General features: G+C 42.1%; 1 protein-coding gene across 1 annotated transcript; it reads right to left on the bottom strand.

Annotated features, from left to right (window-relative positions):
• Positions 1 to 4201: 4201 nt before the first annotated feature.
• On the bottom strand, positions 4202 to 16556 carry hs3st3l (heparan sulfate (glucosamine) 3-O-sulfotransferase 3-like). The gene is made up of 3 exons (XM_061095158.1): positions 16081 to 16556; positions 5352 to 5581; positions 4202 to 4590 (listed from the first exon to the last, which is right to left on the bottom strand). The coding sequence occupies exons 1-3, from the start codon at positions 16554 to 16556 to the stop codon at positions 4202 to 4204; spliced, it is 1095 nt and encodes a 364-aa protein (XP_060951141.1).
• Between the last annotated feature and the right edge of the window lie 733 nt (positions 16557 to 17289).

The raw sequence follows: 17289 nt of genomic DNA, 5'->3' as shown, positions 1-17289 counted from the left end.
CAATTTCAAACATTTGAACTGTTGAGTCAATCTTTACAACCTCTATGTTGTTTTAAAATATAGTTTTAAAACTTCAATAAACAGATTTAGGTCATTGGATTACACATTACAGGTTCAGTGTGTAGAATTTATCTATCTATTAAAAATTGTTGATTAAAAAATGTAAACATTCAGCAGACATACAGCGACACCAGCATTCATTTGGAGTCATGTTTTTGGCAACCTGGCAAATGTAAGTCCAGTATCTAAACTCAGTTTTGTCCACACTTACTTGTGAGCTAGTTGCTCGGTTTGTCCAGCTGCCGTTCAGCGCTGGGCAGGTAGTGTACAGTGGCTTTATTGAGAATTATTTCATGTAAGCAGCTTCCTGCTCGAAACAAGAGGATAGATAAGCAGGGTTAGTCTGGACCAAATCAACAAAGTTGTCGTCCACAAAACCTAAATAATAAGCTGAAAGACACTTAAAAGCTTTGCAGAGTTAAGAGAAGTCTCTCTGGGTTCATCATTACCGTCTACCACCTCTGACATTAGACATTGTCATTTGGTATGAAATAATTATTAGTGCATTTTGGCTTTATTGTCTATCCCTAGCGCCATGTAACTTCTTTGATCAGTCCGGGCTGTGGCTACACTGGATTTGGGGGAAGAAGACATTTGTGCCACCTGCTACATAATGTGCAGTTAAATTAGTAGTTGTTGAAATAGTCTGAACATTACAATAGAAAAAATGTTCTAGGTTTAGAGTTGAAAAATTGTTCATAATGAGTATACGATAAATAATATACTGTAAGTATAGTCAGTCACTATAATCAGTATAGTTTTAAGGCTGTGGCTCCAAATCCTGATATTGACAACGCTGCCGTGGACTAGCTTATACTGGTGCTGTATCATTACAGAAGTAAAGGTTAGACTTTAAGTAGGCTCACTATTTGACTATTCTAGCACAAACACTCTAGAAACCAAACTTTTTGGTTTTTTAATCACATGACCTACAGTAGCTATTTTACAACAGCTATTAGCTAACTGGCTCCTTGCTAGCACACAGATGCTAAAATATATAACCTGCCACAGATCAAAGTCAGTGTCCTGTTGTGATATTGTGATTACCTCAAAGATGTTTTGGCCAAATCATGCTTTTTTCTAGTGTATACTCTCTATACCCTGCCAGAGGGTTGGCTACTAGCAAACTTTCTTTCCGAGCATTAACTGTTTTCCAGGAGCCTTAAACTTGCTCCATCATTTGCAGTTACAGTTAACTCCTCCGTGAACTCCATCCCCGCTGCTACAAAGCAGAAAAGCAAATTTCTCACCAAATTCCCTCGTTTGGTGCAAGCTCCGAATGTGATTGTTAACAGTAATCTCTGTGATGGTCTCAGTTGTTTACTGTGACAATAATGTCTCAGAATTGATGTAGTGACGATGTATTGATGCTAAAATGCAACATGTAGCACCTTTGAGAACTAGTGTTGAAGGGTTCCCACTTAGCCGAACCACGTTATATGAGCCCTCCTGTTGTGTTAACTTACAATATACCTCTATACAAGTGATACTGCTGTGAAGGGTCACTGCTTAAACCCTGTGAGTTAAAAGGAGAACGAAGCTTAGGATTGGACCCGCTACTAACAGAGTATGAAGATGAAGCTCTGTGGAGAGGAAATGGCCTGATCCACTATAGCACACTCTGGCTCTCAAGCCTCTTGGTTCACTGCCTGTTGGATTGTGTCCATTAAGGAAAAATTTATAAATTTGTCAAAGCTGTGTGTAACTTGCTGTAAACACATTGATAGACAGCCCAATGATGAGGAGCTCATACTGATTCTAATGGTACTCATACTTTATATCGAATTGATGACGTGCTGCCTCCGACATGTGAACCGAATAGAATACGATCACACCTTCTTAGATTTTGTGTCCGGATCTGTGACAGAATTTAATGCTTTTTGGTTTTTCTTGTCTCGCTATGGATGAAGTGTTTCACAGAAGGGGGACCTGAGGAATGCCATTCCATCCACAGAGAAGTAAAAGATGTTGTCAGAGTGTAAAGGATGATGGTCGTGTGGGTAGAAGATGCCTATCGGCCATGCTGAGTGCCTTTACTTCCAGCAGCATGCCTCTGATCAGACAGCATGCTCTGCTCACGACGTTTTAACCAAGACAATGCTGTTTCTCCAGCTAATAACTGCTTTAGTGGGAACATGTAGATGTCTGTGCAAACTGCCAAAACCTGTCAGTGAGAGGAGCCTGCCTCTTTTGAATCTTGCAGTGTTAATATTTACTTAACAGTGGGTACTTTCTTATATATTCACAGCACTGTATTGACTGAGAGACTGAGAATAAGATTGTAGTTAAATACAATTTACTTTTAAGTGCATTTGAAAATGTGACTTATGTTTGTGTGTTTTATTTATTTGGTCATTTAACAATGAAATGTATCGTAGACACCTTTCAGATGAGCTCTGATTCATTGTAAACTCAGTCTCATTACCCTGTGTGGTAGTGAACACTGAAGCATGGATTGTTGTCTTTCTGTGTGTGTCCGACTTCTTTCCAGTGGCACTTTTTGTGTAGTGTTCTTTAGTTACATTTTGTGGATAATTATTTGCAACCTAATATATTGATATTGACAACTTTATATGAGAATATTTGATTTAAAGTTGAATAAGAAGATACTATCATAATAAACCAACATGTTTTTACTATGTTTTCTGCTTAACATTCTCCCAAATGTTCCATTCTTTGACCACAAGAGGGCCCTGTTTTCTTACTGTTCCTGGCACTGGCTGTGGTGTCTTATCTCTCTCTGCTACGCTCACACAGGACTGGAAATATCACACTGGTCTGTCACAGAATTTTTCAAAATTACCCATAAACCCTTAAAGTATAGCCAATCTCAGTAATGTAATTAAGCTAATGTTATTGTTCACATTATTGGACCCCAGGACTGTTTGCACCTTATTTACAAGGCATTTTAGAGCCTCTCCATTAATGATTTGAATTTGCTTGCAAAGCAATTGATATACTGAGCTACCACTCCAGAGATTGAAACTTATTAATATTATTAAGGTTGAATAAGACCATACAAAACACAGCATGTTGTAGTAAACATTGAGGGAAAGCAACTGTGACAAAGAAAGGTCTATGCTTAAAAATACTTTTATTTTTGAATACTTTCAAACTAGTGCAAATACATGCAAACTGAAAACAGACAACCCTGTAAACTGGCCCTCACAGTAACACACTACAGCGTCACATATCACATCCAGAGAAATGGCCACTGACAGGTCGTCCCTGTCCCACTGATTTGACCTGCTCTTGTTTTGGTTGTCCTCCAGTGGTCCCTTTACCGCACACGAGGTACGGTGGGGCGGTTTTGCAGTCAGAATCCTAACCTGAGCCTCGGCACACGAATGTGCCACTCGGCAAGGAGGCAAGTCATCCACACCATTTCCCCTACATCCATTTATCCACATTCATTATTCAGGAATACAAAACCACTCAGTCAAATCTGAGCTCATATAAAGATTCTCTCGCTCACCCCTCTGCTGCTCACCACATAAAAGATTCATTCCCGCTTTTTCGGGAACAACGCTTGGAGGACGATACTCAATATGTATGCATTGATTGCTCTTAAATTCTTAACCAGTGAGACTGAAGAACAAACATGTAGAAAAAGAAAAGTTATGGGGATTCAGGAATGTGGAACGAAGCATTGTCTGCTCTGGGTTTGTTGTGCCACTACAGCCTACCAACTACAGGATTAAACTGCAGACCAGAGACGCTAAAAGCTACACTGTATATTTCACCAACCAACTTTATAATCTGTTACCCATAGCAACCACAACGTCCTGACCAACTTGCACATAGATGCTTTTTCTGACCATCTGGGGTGGAAGGATGAGAGAGGAGATGCCTGTTACGTACCACAAACTCTTAGTGTAATCACGTCTTTTACTGAACATCTATGATATTTAAAATGACGCTAAAACACCTGCACAAAACAATTGCTTGGTAGAGGTGAAGTGCATTGACACCGGGTTTTTCTCATCATCACAGATGCAGCTATGCTGGTCAGAGGCGGTAACCTTTCTGTGTTTTCTGGATCTTTTGTTCTCTGAGTCTTTGCCTCTTTGTCAGTCAGATGGAAGATTCACACTTCTACACAAAACAGTGCAAAAGCCACTGGTGCCACACAATCAAATGGTCACTGCCATCCAAAGTCTTGTCCCGCCATCTGATAGAAGCGCTGGTTATGTTGCTTGTAGAAATCCCTCAGTCTCTGCAGCACCTCCGGGTCGATGGAGGCGTGCGTCCTCCCTTTCGTCTTCCCCAGGCAGTGAGGTTTGCTGCTGCCCTCCGGCTTCTTCAGGCAAGGGAAGCCTTTTGTTTTGTTGAAGTAGAAGTGCTTGTCCGTGACGATCCTCTGGAGGCCCAGAAAGTCCTGCACTTTGCCTACTTCTCCGGCGGGGTCGGAGATAAGCCTCTCCCCGCTGACCAGATGGATCTGGGTCCTGGGGAACCATGCCAGCCAACGCTCCAGGTGCTGGGCGTACAGGCCGATCCACAGCGGGCTCCACAGAGAGTCGATCTGACCTGGAGACAAAAAAAGACATATGTCAAGGCCTTTTATTAAAAACCATCATTGTCTCAGATCCCATCTAACTTTAACATTGGAGCTAATAGTCTTTTGCCATTGGCAAATAGTGCAGCATTAAAAAGATGATATAGAAGTTTTTATGGTTTCAATTTTTGTAAATTTCTTTTGCTCTTTTTTTTCCAACCTTTTAATTGGCTTTTAGTTTAAACCCCAACTTTAACCCGAAGCTGTTTTTATTTTTTACTTTGAGTATCATGTTAGAGTTTGAGTGTTAGAGTTCCTGCAATTTAGGTTCTGTAAACAAGTATCTGTGGCCTGCAACTTGAGGGAGAAACCCATGAAACACAGAGAACATGCAAACTCCACAAAGAAAAAAGCTGTTAATAAGATCCATTTGAATAATTGTATAACTATATTTTCCTCTTACATGTCAAATAGAAATCTGCTTGATAAATGTTTCTTATTGATAGGAAATACAATGCTTCTACCAGACGCTTGTTAGTAATGATTATTTGTTTCATAGTGCTAGCTTATTTTTTCAAATTTACACCTGCTTCCCTTGTGATGGGTTATTCTGTATTTGCCTTTATTTCTTTGTGCTCAGTGAAGACAAAATATTGACAGTGCTATGTAGAAAAGCTCCAGGATCGAGCCGATGTAATGTACGAGGACCCAGGATGCAGTTTTGTCTATTTTTACCTGTTTTATCGTTGAATAGATCAGAAACCTTGAGCTAATCGTCAGAGTCATGCTGTACCTGTGCTGCGGTTCTTGAAGGCCAGGCTCTCAAATGAAGGGATGTCGGGCGTCTTGGAGATGATCTGGGTGTAGTCAGATATGGCTCGGGTCACGGGGTCACGGACAACCACTATCAGCTTCACATCCTGCGACATAGAGTGGACTCGCTCTGGCGTTTCCACGGTAACGAAGTAGCGAGGCGTCTTCTCCATGACAATCTGGCCTTCCAGGGCTTTGGGCATCATACTTCTGGAAGTGTAGGAAAAAATATGCTCACTTCCATGTACAGTAACAATTATTATTTCTTTATTGGTAAAATACCAATTGACAAATACAGACAAATATTTAAGCTTTAGCAGGGTTACTGTATGAACCTGACATGATACACAGCATTCCATTTATAATGATGTAAGGCAGATTATGAGACACTAAAGAAAAGAAAATGTCTACATGGCTGAAATCTGTCTCACAGATGATTTACGAGTAAACCTCTTCAGCTCTACAAGCCTAGTTGGTTTAGTCCGTACGATTGGGTCCAGACTTTCTCCCATTCTTCACACAAGAACAACGCAGCAGGAGATTCTCCACTCAGACGCATTTACAACAACTCAGAAATCTCCAGAGTGTTCAGGTGAGGGATGGTGCAGCAGACAGGAGGCTGGACGTAATGTATGAATTCAGCCTGCGTCTTCTACGTGTGTGGCACCGCTTTTCCAACCGGAGCTATTTGGACTATTTTGGAATCTTTTCGGTTTTGCGTCATCGACACACTCAGGATCTCCCACTGTGTTGTCACATTGATTCATTCTGACAATACTCCGGGGCTGACTAGAGAAACTTTGGTGCAAATCCGAAGCTTCTGACATTTGCGTTCTTGTATACAGTCCATCCAGAGATTGTCAGGAGACTATCTGGAGTTCAGTTCACAGCTATAGATGGTACAGTATATACAAAGACAATAGTGGAGTGATCTGTTAGTTTATTCCTGCCTCCAGTCTTTGTGATGATGTAAGCTAACTGTGTCATGGCCTTTGTCCATATTTACACTAATAGACAGATGTGAGTGGTATAAATCTTCTCATCAAACTCGTGACAAGAAAACAAATAATAATTTTCCAGAATATTGAGATTTAAGCTTGGCTTTAACACTGGCTTTTAAAGTTGATTACAGAATAATTTAGAGGGAGATGAATTTACTTAGTTACATGATATACACAAGTAATTTGCCTGCTTCAGTGTGTATAATGATCAGAAACACACACTCTCACTCACACAAGCCCTATGAGTCACCCTGGCACACGTCACACAGGCTGATCAGTGAGTGTTGATACAGTGGCTCTCCAGTGATCCAGACAAACAGGCAGTTGACAGCCGTGCTACACAAACACAGGAGTCTTCCCTCAAATGTGTCTCTTCACCTCTACCTCCACAGCAGAAGCCCAGCAGATGGGACTCATTTAAAGATAAATGAGTCCGGTGGCCCCGCAGGACCAGCTGGGGATTCTGGGACATCTGCCGACACACCTGCCACACACCTGACTGACAGACTGAACACACACAACCTCAGCAGCCTCATACACAGCGTCCCCGCATGTCTGAATGGGGCCTGAAGGCTTTTACTCATGTTTACAAATTTGACCACAAATTATTCACTTTGTATTTTAATGTTTGAATTTAATCTATTCTGTGATGGATTTCATGAGTTTCTGGAGTTTCCCAGTAGAAAATCAATGGTTATCTGAACTAACTGGAAGAATACACCGATATGTGTCAGACACATCAGCATGGTTTGTAGAATTGCTACTGTGAAATTAGTTAGTAAATGTAAGTAACTTGTAGTAAAAACAACTGATGTTGTCCTTCAGGGTTTCAACTGATTTACATACATCAGTTTAATTTCCAAAAACCTCTGGACCTCAACATTGTTTCGAGAATTTAAAGAAATTCTGTTGATAAAATGATCTTATAATTTACTAATTAAAACTATATAAAGTATTGTATAGCAACAACCGCATTACTTTAGGTAATAGTCCTTTTCTAATTGTTGCTGTGGGTTTTGATTGTGTTTGTTTGACAAACTGTAAACACATAAATGACATATTAGTGTTCCTGTCATGAGCAAACTGATGCTTATGTTTACATTAGACATGAAGAAACATTAGCGTTGATTAAGATGTTTGTATGTTCAACATTACCGTCTCTTTTAGCTCTGGTTTGTTCTCAACCCCTAAAAATATATATTGTCTCTTCTGTTGGTAATCACCAGCCAGTCAATAATTTCGACTTTCTGTCGTTTGTTGCTGTGCAGGTCTTGAGGTGTTGATGAGAGCCCTGAGACTGAACCATAATAGTAAAACTGTGGGCTATAAAACCATAACAATGAGCTAAAATACCCTAAAACGCTTCACAGATATAAAGCGGGTTACGTATGGAGAAGAGTTGTCTATGGGTTTCGTCACTAAACTCCTGAGTGACAACTGAAGTAGTTTTTATTTGGTCTAAAATTATTGCAATGTATTCGATTACAGGGTCATTAAAAAGTGTTAAAAAGTGTTCCAATGCAGTTACACATGAGATGTTAATAAAAGAGGGACAAACCGAGAGGACACAGAACTGATACAGTGAGGACAGGATGCTCTGACTGTCCTCTGATATCACGTTTCAGACGTGCCTGCAGCACAACCTCCTGTCAATACACCCCCCAACACACACACACACACACACACACACACACACACACATACACACACACACACATAGATTTCATTTGATCTGATCGGCATGAGGCAGCGCTCACCACCACTTAGCCCGAAGACTTCCCTTTTAACTCCAATACCCTGAGCATGAGGAGCCGTGCAGTCTGCTACACACACACACAGGCAAGGAGGCACGTGTGCACATTGATCACACTGCAAAACAAAAACATACACTCATTATTTACTCATTAGGCGAGCAATTGCTATCATGCTTCTGGTCTCCTGGGCCACCTTGAACACACACACACACACACACACACACACACACACACACACACACACACACACATGTGTAAAAGGACAAAAGAAGCTAATTGCTCACACACACACATATGCACACACACACAATAACGGATGGGTGTGGTGGATTGTTACCAGACTCTCTAAAGATGGTGGATGTGTGTGTGTGTGTGTGTGTGTGTGTGTGTGTGTGTGTGTGTGTGTGTGTGTGTGTGTGTGTGTGTGTGTGTGTGTGTGTGTGTGTGTGTGTGTGTGTGTGTGTGTGTGTGTGTGTGTGTGTGTGTGTGTGTGTGTGTGTTTGTGTGCATTTGCTAGAGTGTTTTAAATGAAAGGGGTGGGTGACTGATGAAGGAATGATCGGAGTGGATACAAACGTGCCTCCATTAGCAATCTGTCTGTGAATAGCCCCAGAGCCAAGAGCCCCATGCCATTACCTACGCACAAAGAGCTAATTACGGCCCCTAAGAGCACCATCAAAAGAAAAGGTCTTCCATAAATATGCTTCAGCTATGAGCTATGCACAGATGCACTAATCGACGGACAAAATCGCTGTTAGTTTTTCTAATAAATAAATATGCTCTCATCCTACTTCTGGGATAGAAAAAGTCTAAATTGTGATCCTGGGTTTGGCCGGAGTCAGAAATAATTATAATTGGTTGAGTTGAACCTCTGAGGGCAGAGTCAAAATATGTACTATAAATTAATATTATAGTTAATACTATTTTTAGTACAAATAGCATATGATAATAATAGGGTTAGATTATTGTTTCGATTGTCGACTTCGCTTGGGCTTCAGTTGAATCACATACACTCTCAAAGTTGTATGAGGCAGCTAAATATAGAATTTCAATTTTTAAAGTAATCTCTATCTTATCAAGGATTTTCAATCAGCGTAACATATGGATATACTTTTGTTTTGAAAAACATGTAAAAAAGTAATAATAACCAATGGTATTGTGTGTAGGTTGAGTATAGTCTGCGCATGATTCCCAAGGGGATGATGGAATTAATTATTTGTATCTGTTTTGTATCCCTAACTGTCAATATATGGATAAATAGAGTCAAATGGAATGAATGACCAATGAAGTTTTCATTTCTGCCCAAACTGTGGATTTGCACAGTATGGGAAACTTAGTCCTCACCCAAAGACTCACCTGGAATCTGATAGGCAAATGCTGCATCTTGACTTTCTGTTATCAGGGAGTACCTAATAATTTTTCTGCCCATTTTGTCTTGACTGTGACACTGTACACTGCACTGTGCTGACTGTACACCTTTAGTGACTGTACACTGGATGGTTCTCATTTACAAACTCAGGTTTTACTTCTTCTCTCCCTTTGGCGCATTTGTTTTGGGGTCCCATACTGAATGTAAACAAGATTATCCTGCCTGTTGTTAATTAGAAATTCTCATAAATGGTCCTGTCTATATAACTATATTCCATAAATAAGTCCTAAATAACTTCCTCTATGGTTAGGGTTAGATCAAGTTAAGGCAACTGAAACTACTAAGGACAGGAGACGATTGTAGTCATGGATAAAGGGAAAATCCTAATAGCATGGTAAAAAAATGAAAGTGTGGCAGAGTAAAAAAATATAAAGTCCACCAATGGTGCAAGAGCAGTGTTGTTTTTCCGAAGGGAAGTCGCAGAAGTGGTAAAGTTCTTGTCGTCTCTACCAGTCGAGGGTTGTTTCCCATAGCAAATAGGGTATTTGGCCATGTCTATGGCTGGGAAGCCAGTGAGGGATTTTCTCCTCGTTACTACACAAGATATTTTCCTTGGCCTGTATAGTCGGCGAGTGAAAAAAAAAAGATAGCCGAATAAATTGGCAGTTTAAAAACCCCTGTTTTAGCAACATCCTTTCCCTGCTCATTTACTTTTGAGAGTGAGATCAAACATTCAGGATGATGAACACAGGGATTATCCTGCAGCTTACAATAAGCTTCTGTTTGCCTTTGAGGACCTCTCTTTTGTCGTTCATTTCCCAATATTTCAGCAGGCCTCCCTGGTGAATTAGTGCCGGCCAGTCAAGGCCACAGGCTATTGATCCTGCGGGGGGGGGGCTTAGGCCAACGACACAAAGGCAGGTGTGGATGGTGTACAAGCGGGAATAGTAGGGATTGTGTATATTGAGATGGGTGAGGTATGATGGGATGTATGAAGCAAGGTGTTTGTATAACTGTCAGAGGACAGACTGAAAATGGTAATGCAGCGCTGGGCCTCAGCTGGGACCAAGAGTGGCAGGTGGAGACTGGAGGAGCTAGCACCCTCTGGAGCCCCATCAGTGTGTGTGTGTGTGTGTGTGTGTGTGTGTGTGTGTGTGTGTGTGTGTGTGTGTGTGTGTGTTGTTGAGAAATGTGAAGCAATTGAAATGTTCATCAAATATGCAGCAAAGGAGTGGGGGATTTGAGGGTGTGTTGGATCAAAGACGGAAAATCTGGTCTGTTTGTCTTAGATGTTTGATCAAAGTAGGAAACAGCAGCCAATCAAAGAGCACAGTATTAGGCGTGTTCATTATACACACCTCACTGTTTATTTATGAGTCAAAAATATAGGATTTGAGTGTGTATTTGTATCCGCATGCATGCTTGAGTGTGTTATTGGGGGCCCGCTCATCCATTTGCTCTACATGGGGAGCATTAAGGAGTCAGTCCATTGTCACTATGCCCTGTCCACTTCCAGGAGACATCCATCATAGAGGGTCCCCAGAAACCCCCCACCTTTGCTTTCCAAGCCCCAGGGGAGGACCTTAATGAGGTCCAGATCGCCCCACCCGTCTGGGCCTTGTGGTGACACCCCCAGTACAGGACAGGACAGACCACACCTGCACCCCAGTTACACACAGCAAACCAAACCTAGCATGGCAGCCAGATCAAACCTATTCTTAAGGCTTCAATTACGTCACACTTTTGCACGATATTTAACTGTGCAAAAACATGCAAAAAATACTATACATATAAATATTTGATACTACTTACTTCCCCCACCCCCACCCCCCTCTGTAGATTAACCAATCTGATTCATCAGAAAATCCGACAATCGTGTTTTTTCCTATAACCCGCCCACCAAATCCTGCTGAACATCCAATGTTTTGGCAGCCATTCTTCTGTGATTTGCATGCCAATTATATTCCATTGTACAAACACAAAAACTGAAGTAGCACCATGTGCTGTGTCACGGCAGAACAAAGCCGCCGATGTATGGGTATGAATTTAAAAGCCTCCCTTAACGAGTTCAATATGAATTGCAAATGACTCTGTGCGACTGCAGGAGTCATTTCGTCCCTCCTATACTGTTGTTGTACATCCGGAGAGATGTCCCAAAATTCATTCAAACTGAGTGAGGGCCTCAGAGATAGAATAAACAGTAGTAAAGCTTTGATCCCTTTGATTATTATTTTGTCATAAAATGTATCTATAAATTATGGGCACATTTATTCTAATATTATTATGATAACATAATATCTTATATTTGTGTAGTTATTTCTTCAGAATAGACTTATGATAATGTGGTGCTGATGTGGCAAAAGATTAAGTGCTTTGTTATTAGTGAAAACTTTTACTAGATATAACTTTACAAGATGCTCCACATCTTCTCCACATACGCCACACTTACTTCTTATAAAAGTACAACTTTATGCTCAATATCTCTCATTTCTTTTTCCCTTTAAGTGGCATTAATACTTAGATTGTAATATGGAAACAATTCTCCCAGAGAAAAACTCTTCAGCCAACACACAGTTTTACCATTTAACCATTGGCCTAATCTTATAGTTCCCTACAGCTGATGTAAATGATAAATTGTATTGAGGGCTAGTTTAAATTTTCATCCTGACCCCCAGCATTAGAATTGTGTTCTATAACGTCTTTGAAAAATCTACCTTCCTGGAAATGATCACAAGCAGCAAATACTGACAACACAACCTGTCACATCAAAGCTGTGCTGGCAACTCCGAGTCAATAATACTGTATATGGATAAATCTCACTGTATCACAAGAACAAAATACAACCAGCCCAGCTGTCTGGAGCTCAGAGCAGTCTACAGGCTGTGTACATAAATGCTGACTTCTTCAGATTCTGTCAAATACACACACACATACACAGACACACACACACACAAGCCCAGCTCTGGTGACAATCCCCAGGGTTGAAGCAAAGGTCAGCGCAGATGTGTGAGGCTGCGGTAACACTGACTTCACCCTTTAACCTCTACCTCACCCGGGTCTTATCTCTTCCCCCCTCTGTTTTATCTCCCCCTTTATTTTTCACCATCCACCTGTCATCCCATCGTTCAGCAAGGAACCATCACGAGTGAGATGTGAGTTCCCAGCTGAGTCATTTTAATGGATTCCTTTAGAGCTACAGAGAGAGAGAGAGAGAGAGAGAGAGAGAGAGAGAGAGAGAGAGAGAGAGAGAGAGAGAGAGAGAGAGAGAGAGAGAGAGACAGGAAAAAAAAACTGTGTGCAACATGAACCCTATAAGCTTACGTGGGGGGGCGAATATGCCAATGTAGGATAAAGCTTCTCGGTAATTGTAACCGAAGCCGAGCTGACCAACACTAACCGCCCTAATGCTGGAGTCAACCCAAGGTCAGAGCGAGGAGATAGAGCTATCGATCCCAGACAACACAGTAAGGAGGAAACTTCCAGTCCATCTCGGGGCCCATCGCAGCGCTCTTCCAGATCCAATCTCCGCTCCCAACGCCATTAGTGCATCTTTGTCAGGGGCTCTGATCTCAATTGCCCCGGTGAAGCTAAATGTTATTTCACTCTCAGAGAGGCAAGGAGTGATCCTGAGGAAGATACATTATATCTCATTCTCTCTGATTGTCCGTGATAGGGTTTAAGAGAGCGAAGCAGTTATACAGAAATGGAACGTCGACTCCGAAAGCACCACAGCTGACCCTCCATTTGCTCAGTGATATGGAAGCACACTATAGGCTTTAAGAATGATTCCACTTTTTATTACAACCGAGGTCTCACTGTCTTGATTGTGTTCATATTTCATATCACACATTGTACATGCCAGGCCAGTTGATGAAATAAAGCAATGTCAACACTTGAAAAAAGAGGCACAAGGCTGTTTGTGGAAGAGACAACACAAGTGATGGTCTGTTGCCTTCAAATGAGGCCAAACTTAACCGTACTAATGAGAAGAGTGACTGCGGAACGTTCAGAGTTGTGAAATTGCTAATGTTTTCAGAAGTGCAATATTTGTTTGGTAGAAAGTACATGTATAGCAATTTTGTGATTAGTTGGAGATTAGTCAGCGTTTCGTAATATGTCTGGGGAAATATTGTCTTCCCCACAGCATCATGTTTTCCCTCTGTCATTATGCCTTTGAATTTCTTGCATTACCTTACATGTATACTGGCCTCCGTGGCCTCAAGACATAGATAGTAATGTAAGTAATGTAAGCGTCTATGTTGCTTCCCCCATAGAAACCGCAATCTCATTAGTTCTATTTGAAGGCTGCATCTTTTCACACCACTATAATATTCAAGTGATTGATAGGCTACTTTTTGTTAATGCTCACAGGGTAAAAACATTATGTGTATCAACATGTGTGTGTTGTTTCCCCTTTGTTTAGAAGCAGAGCCCCATGTTTAAATAAGGTGGACTGCAAAAATGCCCAAATGTCATGGCAACTAAGCAAAATTAACTAAATCTAGATCTGGCTCAAACTAAACATCAGTTTATACGGTTTCTGAATTTGTAGAGTGAAGTGCAAATTTCTTTAATTTTAAAGCACAATTAAAGATCCCTTTCCTTCTTTTACTTCTATTTTCAATTTTTGAATTAAAGAATTTTCTCTCATTTCAAACATTCTAACAGCTTGTATGTCAAGAGTCTCCGTTACAGTTTTAAAAAACAATATTGGTTTCAACTTTGACCTTTAACTGTCCAAGTGTAAGGACACAGTTTTTCTGTACAATGAGAGCTATTAATCACTATTTTGGGTTGGCAAGTTTCTTTTGTTTATTTTCCCTGCATATAAAGTGGTTTAATAAACTGGCTAAATGGACTGATTGATAATGTTGCTTTTGTACATTGTTGGAGCAATGTAACCGTGTTCCCAGATCTCAGCCATTACTTTGGTGAATGTATTCAGAACTGATCAAATTAATGATCAAAAAAAGAAAATCTAGGTTCGTCCATTAGTCCTCCGAGATACAAGAAAATACACTTACAATAGATAAAAAAAGGTTTATGCTTTTTTTGTTTTAAAGGCATTTTGCTTCTTTGGGGGTTTTGCTGTTGAGCAATCAGAACAAAGACACATTTGCTTTGTCAGTGTGTGTACTCTGGGTGTGCTCTGTTTGTTATGAAGTAGCGTGAACACATCATTAACTCCCAGTGTAAAGTGACCTGGAGTCAGAGGTCAATTGACAGAGCTGACAGCGATGTCAAGTGGCTCAACGTGCAGCGAGCCCCATCTGGCCCGGGGGGGGAGACGTGACAATCTGGTGTCACAGTCACATCACCTGGTGCCACACAGACTACAGACATGCTGCACATGCTGGCAGACAGCACGGGCTACACAGGCTTTTCCAGTACTTCCAGATCTACAAATAGTCTCTGGCTCTGTTTACATTCCACCGTTTTTATGTGATGCTGGGTTCTTCTTGTCTCTGTCTATGGACACATTAACATATTACAACATCAAGCAGAAATTCATCTTTTCACGTCTCCATCAAGGGTTTACTTGGTGCCAACATGCCTGCATGGTCCCCAGAGCTGAGCCAATATCACGATTGGAGTACAGTAATACTGTAAGATGGTTTACACACAACACATTCCAAATTAAAAAATGTATATCTAATCTGTCATATTTGAAATAATGTGTGTATCAATACGTGGATCCACTCACTGTATAAAAAAGCTGAATGAAGCCCATGAATCTGGAAACTTTTCCTTTATTTCCTAAAAGGATTCTCATTGTCTGTGTGTGTGTGTGTGTGTGTGTGTGTGTGTGTGTGTCTGTGTTTGCTCGAAAAGTGTGTGTGTGTGTGTGTGTGTGTGTGTGTGTCTGTGTGTGTGTGTGTGTGTGTGTGTGTGTGTGTGTGTGTGTGTGTGTGTGTGTCTGTGTGTGTGTCTGTGTGTGTGTGTGTTCTGAGTACTTCCAAGTTTTCATGGAACAAGCTGAGAACAGAGCCACATTACAACATTAACATCTGGCTCCAGCTCCAGAGATGATTACTCTGCTGCTCCGTGAGAACTCATCCTGCAACGGCCTCTCTCTCTCTATCTGTCTCCCATATTGTACACACACACATGCACACGCACACACACACACAACAAGCACTGCAGGCACACATGCACAGATTGGCATAGCCAGATGGCACACTCTCTTTGACTGTCACCTAAACCTCAGTGGAATTGCTGTGACTATGTTGGGGTATGCAAACAGCACAAAGAAATGCACTTCTCTTGGTGGAAGTTGGAGGCTCCTAATTGGGACTTGTATTGCAGATATGAATAAATCCTATATCACCATCACACAGAAACCTAGTCCATTATTTAAATGTTAAGGAGTGTCAATCACCTTTGTCAGAATGTAACTTATTTTCAAAATAAAAGTACAAAAACAAAACCTGCAAATTAGGTGAGCACATTTGGTTTGCTTCCATGAGACAAACCTCGGTAGGAACAAGGGAGGTTTTTCCTCTTAATTTAAGCTTAAAAGCTTATTTAAAACAGGCAGTTTCAGTAACTTTGCTGAGAGGGATTTTCTGCGTAAAGTGTGCGTACCTGTACCAGTCCAGTCCCCGTGCGTAATGCCGGTCGAAGAAGTGCGGCTCCGACCCCAGGGCTCGGATGTCCGGGTGGAGCCGCAGAAACTCCAGCAGAGCCCTGGTGCCTCCTTTTTTAACCCCTATGATCATCGCCTGGGGTAACCTCCGAGAGGATGTCCATTCTTTGCCCGAGCTGTTCGTCTCCAGCCCGGGGTGTCCACTGAACGCGCCTTCGCCAACAGCGGTGGCACCGTCGTGCGCAAAGCCGGTTCCGTTCCTCTCGTACGGCCATCCCGACCCGGACGCGACCAATTCCCGCGCAGGGGTCTGGATCTCGGAGTTCTCTGTCAGATCCGACTCGCAGCATCCGGTGAGCAGGTAGACCAGGGAGAAGCAGAGGATGCTCACAGACGAAGCGATGGTGAGGCGGTGGAAGAGCCGGCGCAGGTCCGCGCTCGGATGGTGGTGATGGTGGTGGTGAAAAGCTGCCATCCCTCAGAGACCCCTGGGAGATGAGGTGCCATTCTACCACAAGTTCAGCTCACATCCCGACATACTCCGACCACCGCCACGCACAAACTCTTGGAGAGCCTCGGTCAGTGCGCTCTGCTCCTCTCCTCCACCTTCATGCTGCGCGCTCAGAGCGCATTGCCCCCCCCCACCCCAAATCCAGCCAATCTGTCAGCCTCAATACAAATCAGTGGCACCAGTTGTTGCGTGACATCTAGGGTGTGCGCCCACTTACCCAGCCTGGCAACGTGGGGAGAGAAATAAAGCTCTAATATCCGAGCTGCGGGGATCTTTTCTCCCTCTCCACACCACGAGATTACTGTGCGTCTCTCCCCCACGGCTCATCTCACGGGGATTGAGGGATCTTCTCTATCTCTCTCTCTATCTCTCTCTCTCTCTCTCTCTCTCTCTCTCTCTCTCTCTCTCTCTCTCTCTCTTTCTCTCTCTCTCTGTCTCTCTCTCTCTCTCTCTCTCTCTCTCTCTCTCTCTCTCTCTCTCTCTCTCTCTCTCTCTCTCTCTCTCTCTCCCTCTCTCTCTTGATGGCTATACGTCTGAGTGGAGGGTCATGGCTTGAGGCGCTTCTAATTCCAGTATTATACAATAAGGGAAATGGGGATAGCATTTGAGGATACTTCACTTCTGGGCTTCTTCTGGCCCGGACTAAAGTTGCCCGCTTGTAAAGATGAGGCCAAATATGCCAAAACATTGTGGGGCT

This window comes from Limanda limanda, chromosome 21 (assembly GCF_963576545.1).
Source record: "Limanda limanda chromosome 21, fLimLim1.1, whole genome shotgun sequence".
NCBI lineage: Eukaryota > Metazoa > Chordata > Actinopteri > Pleuronectiformes > Pleuronectidae > Limanda > Limanda limanda.
Note: the sequence above shows the minus strand (reverse complement) of the source record. Positions and strands in the feature narration are given on the sequence as shown.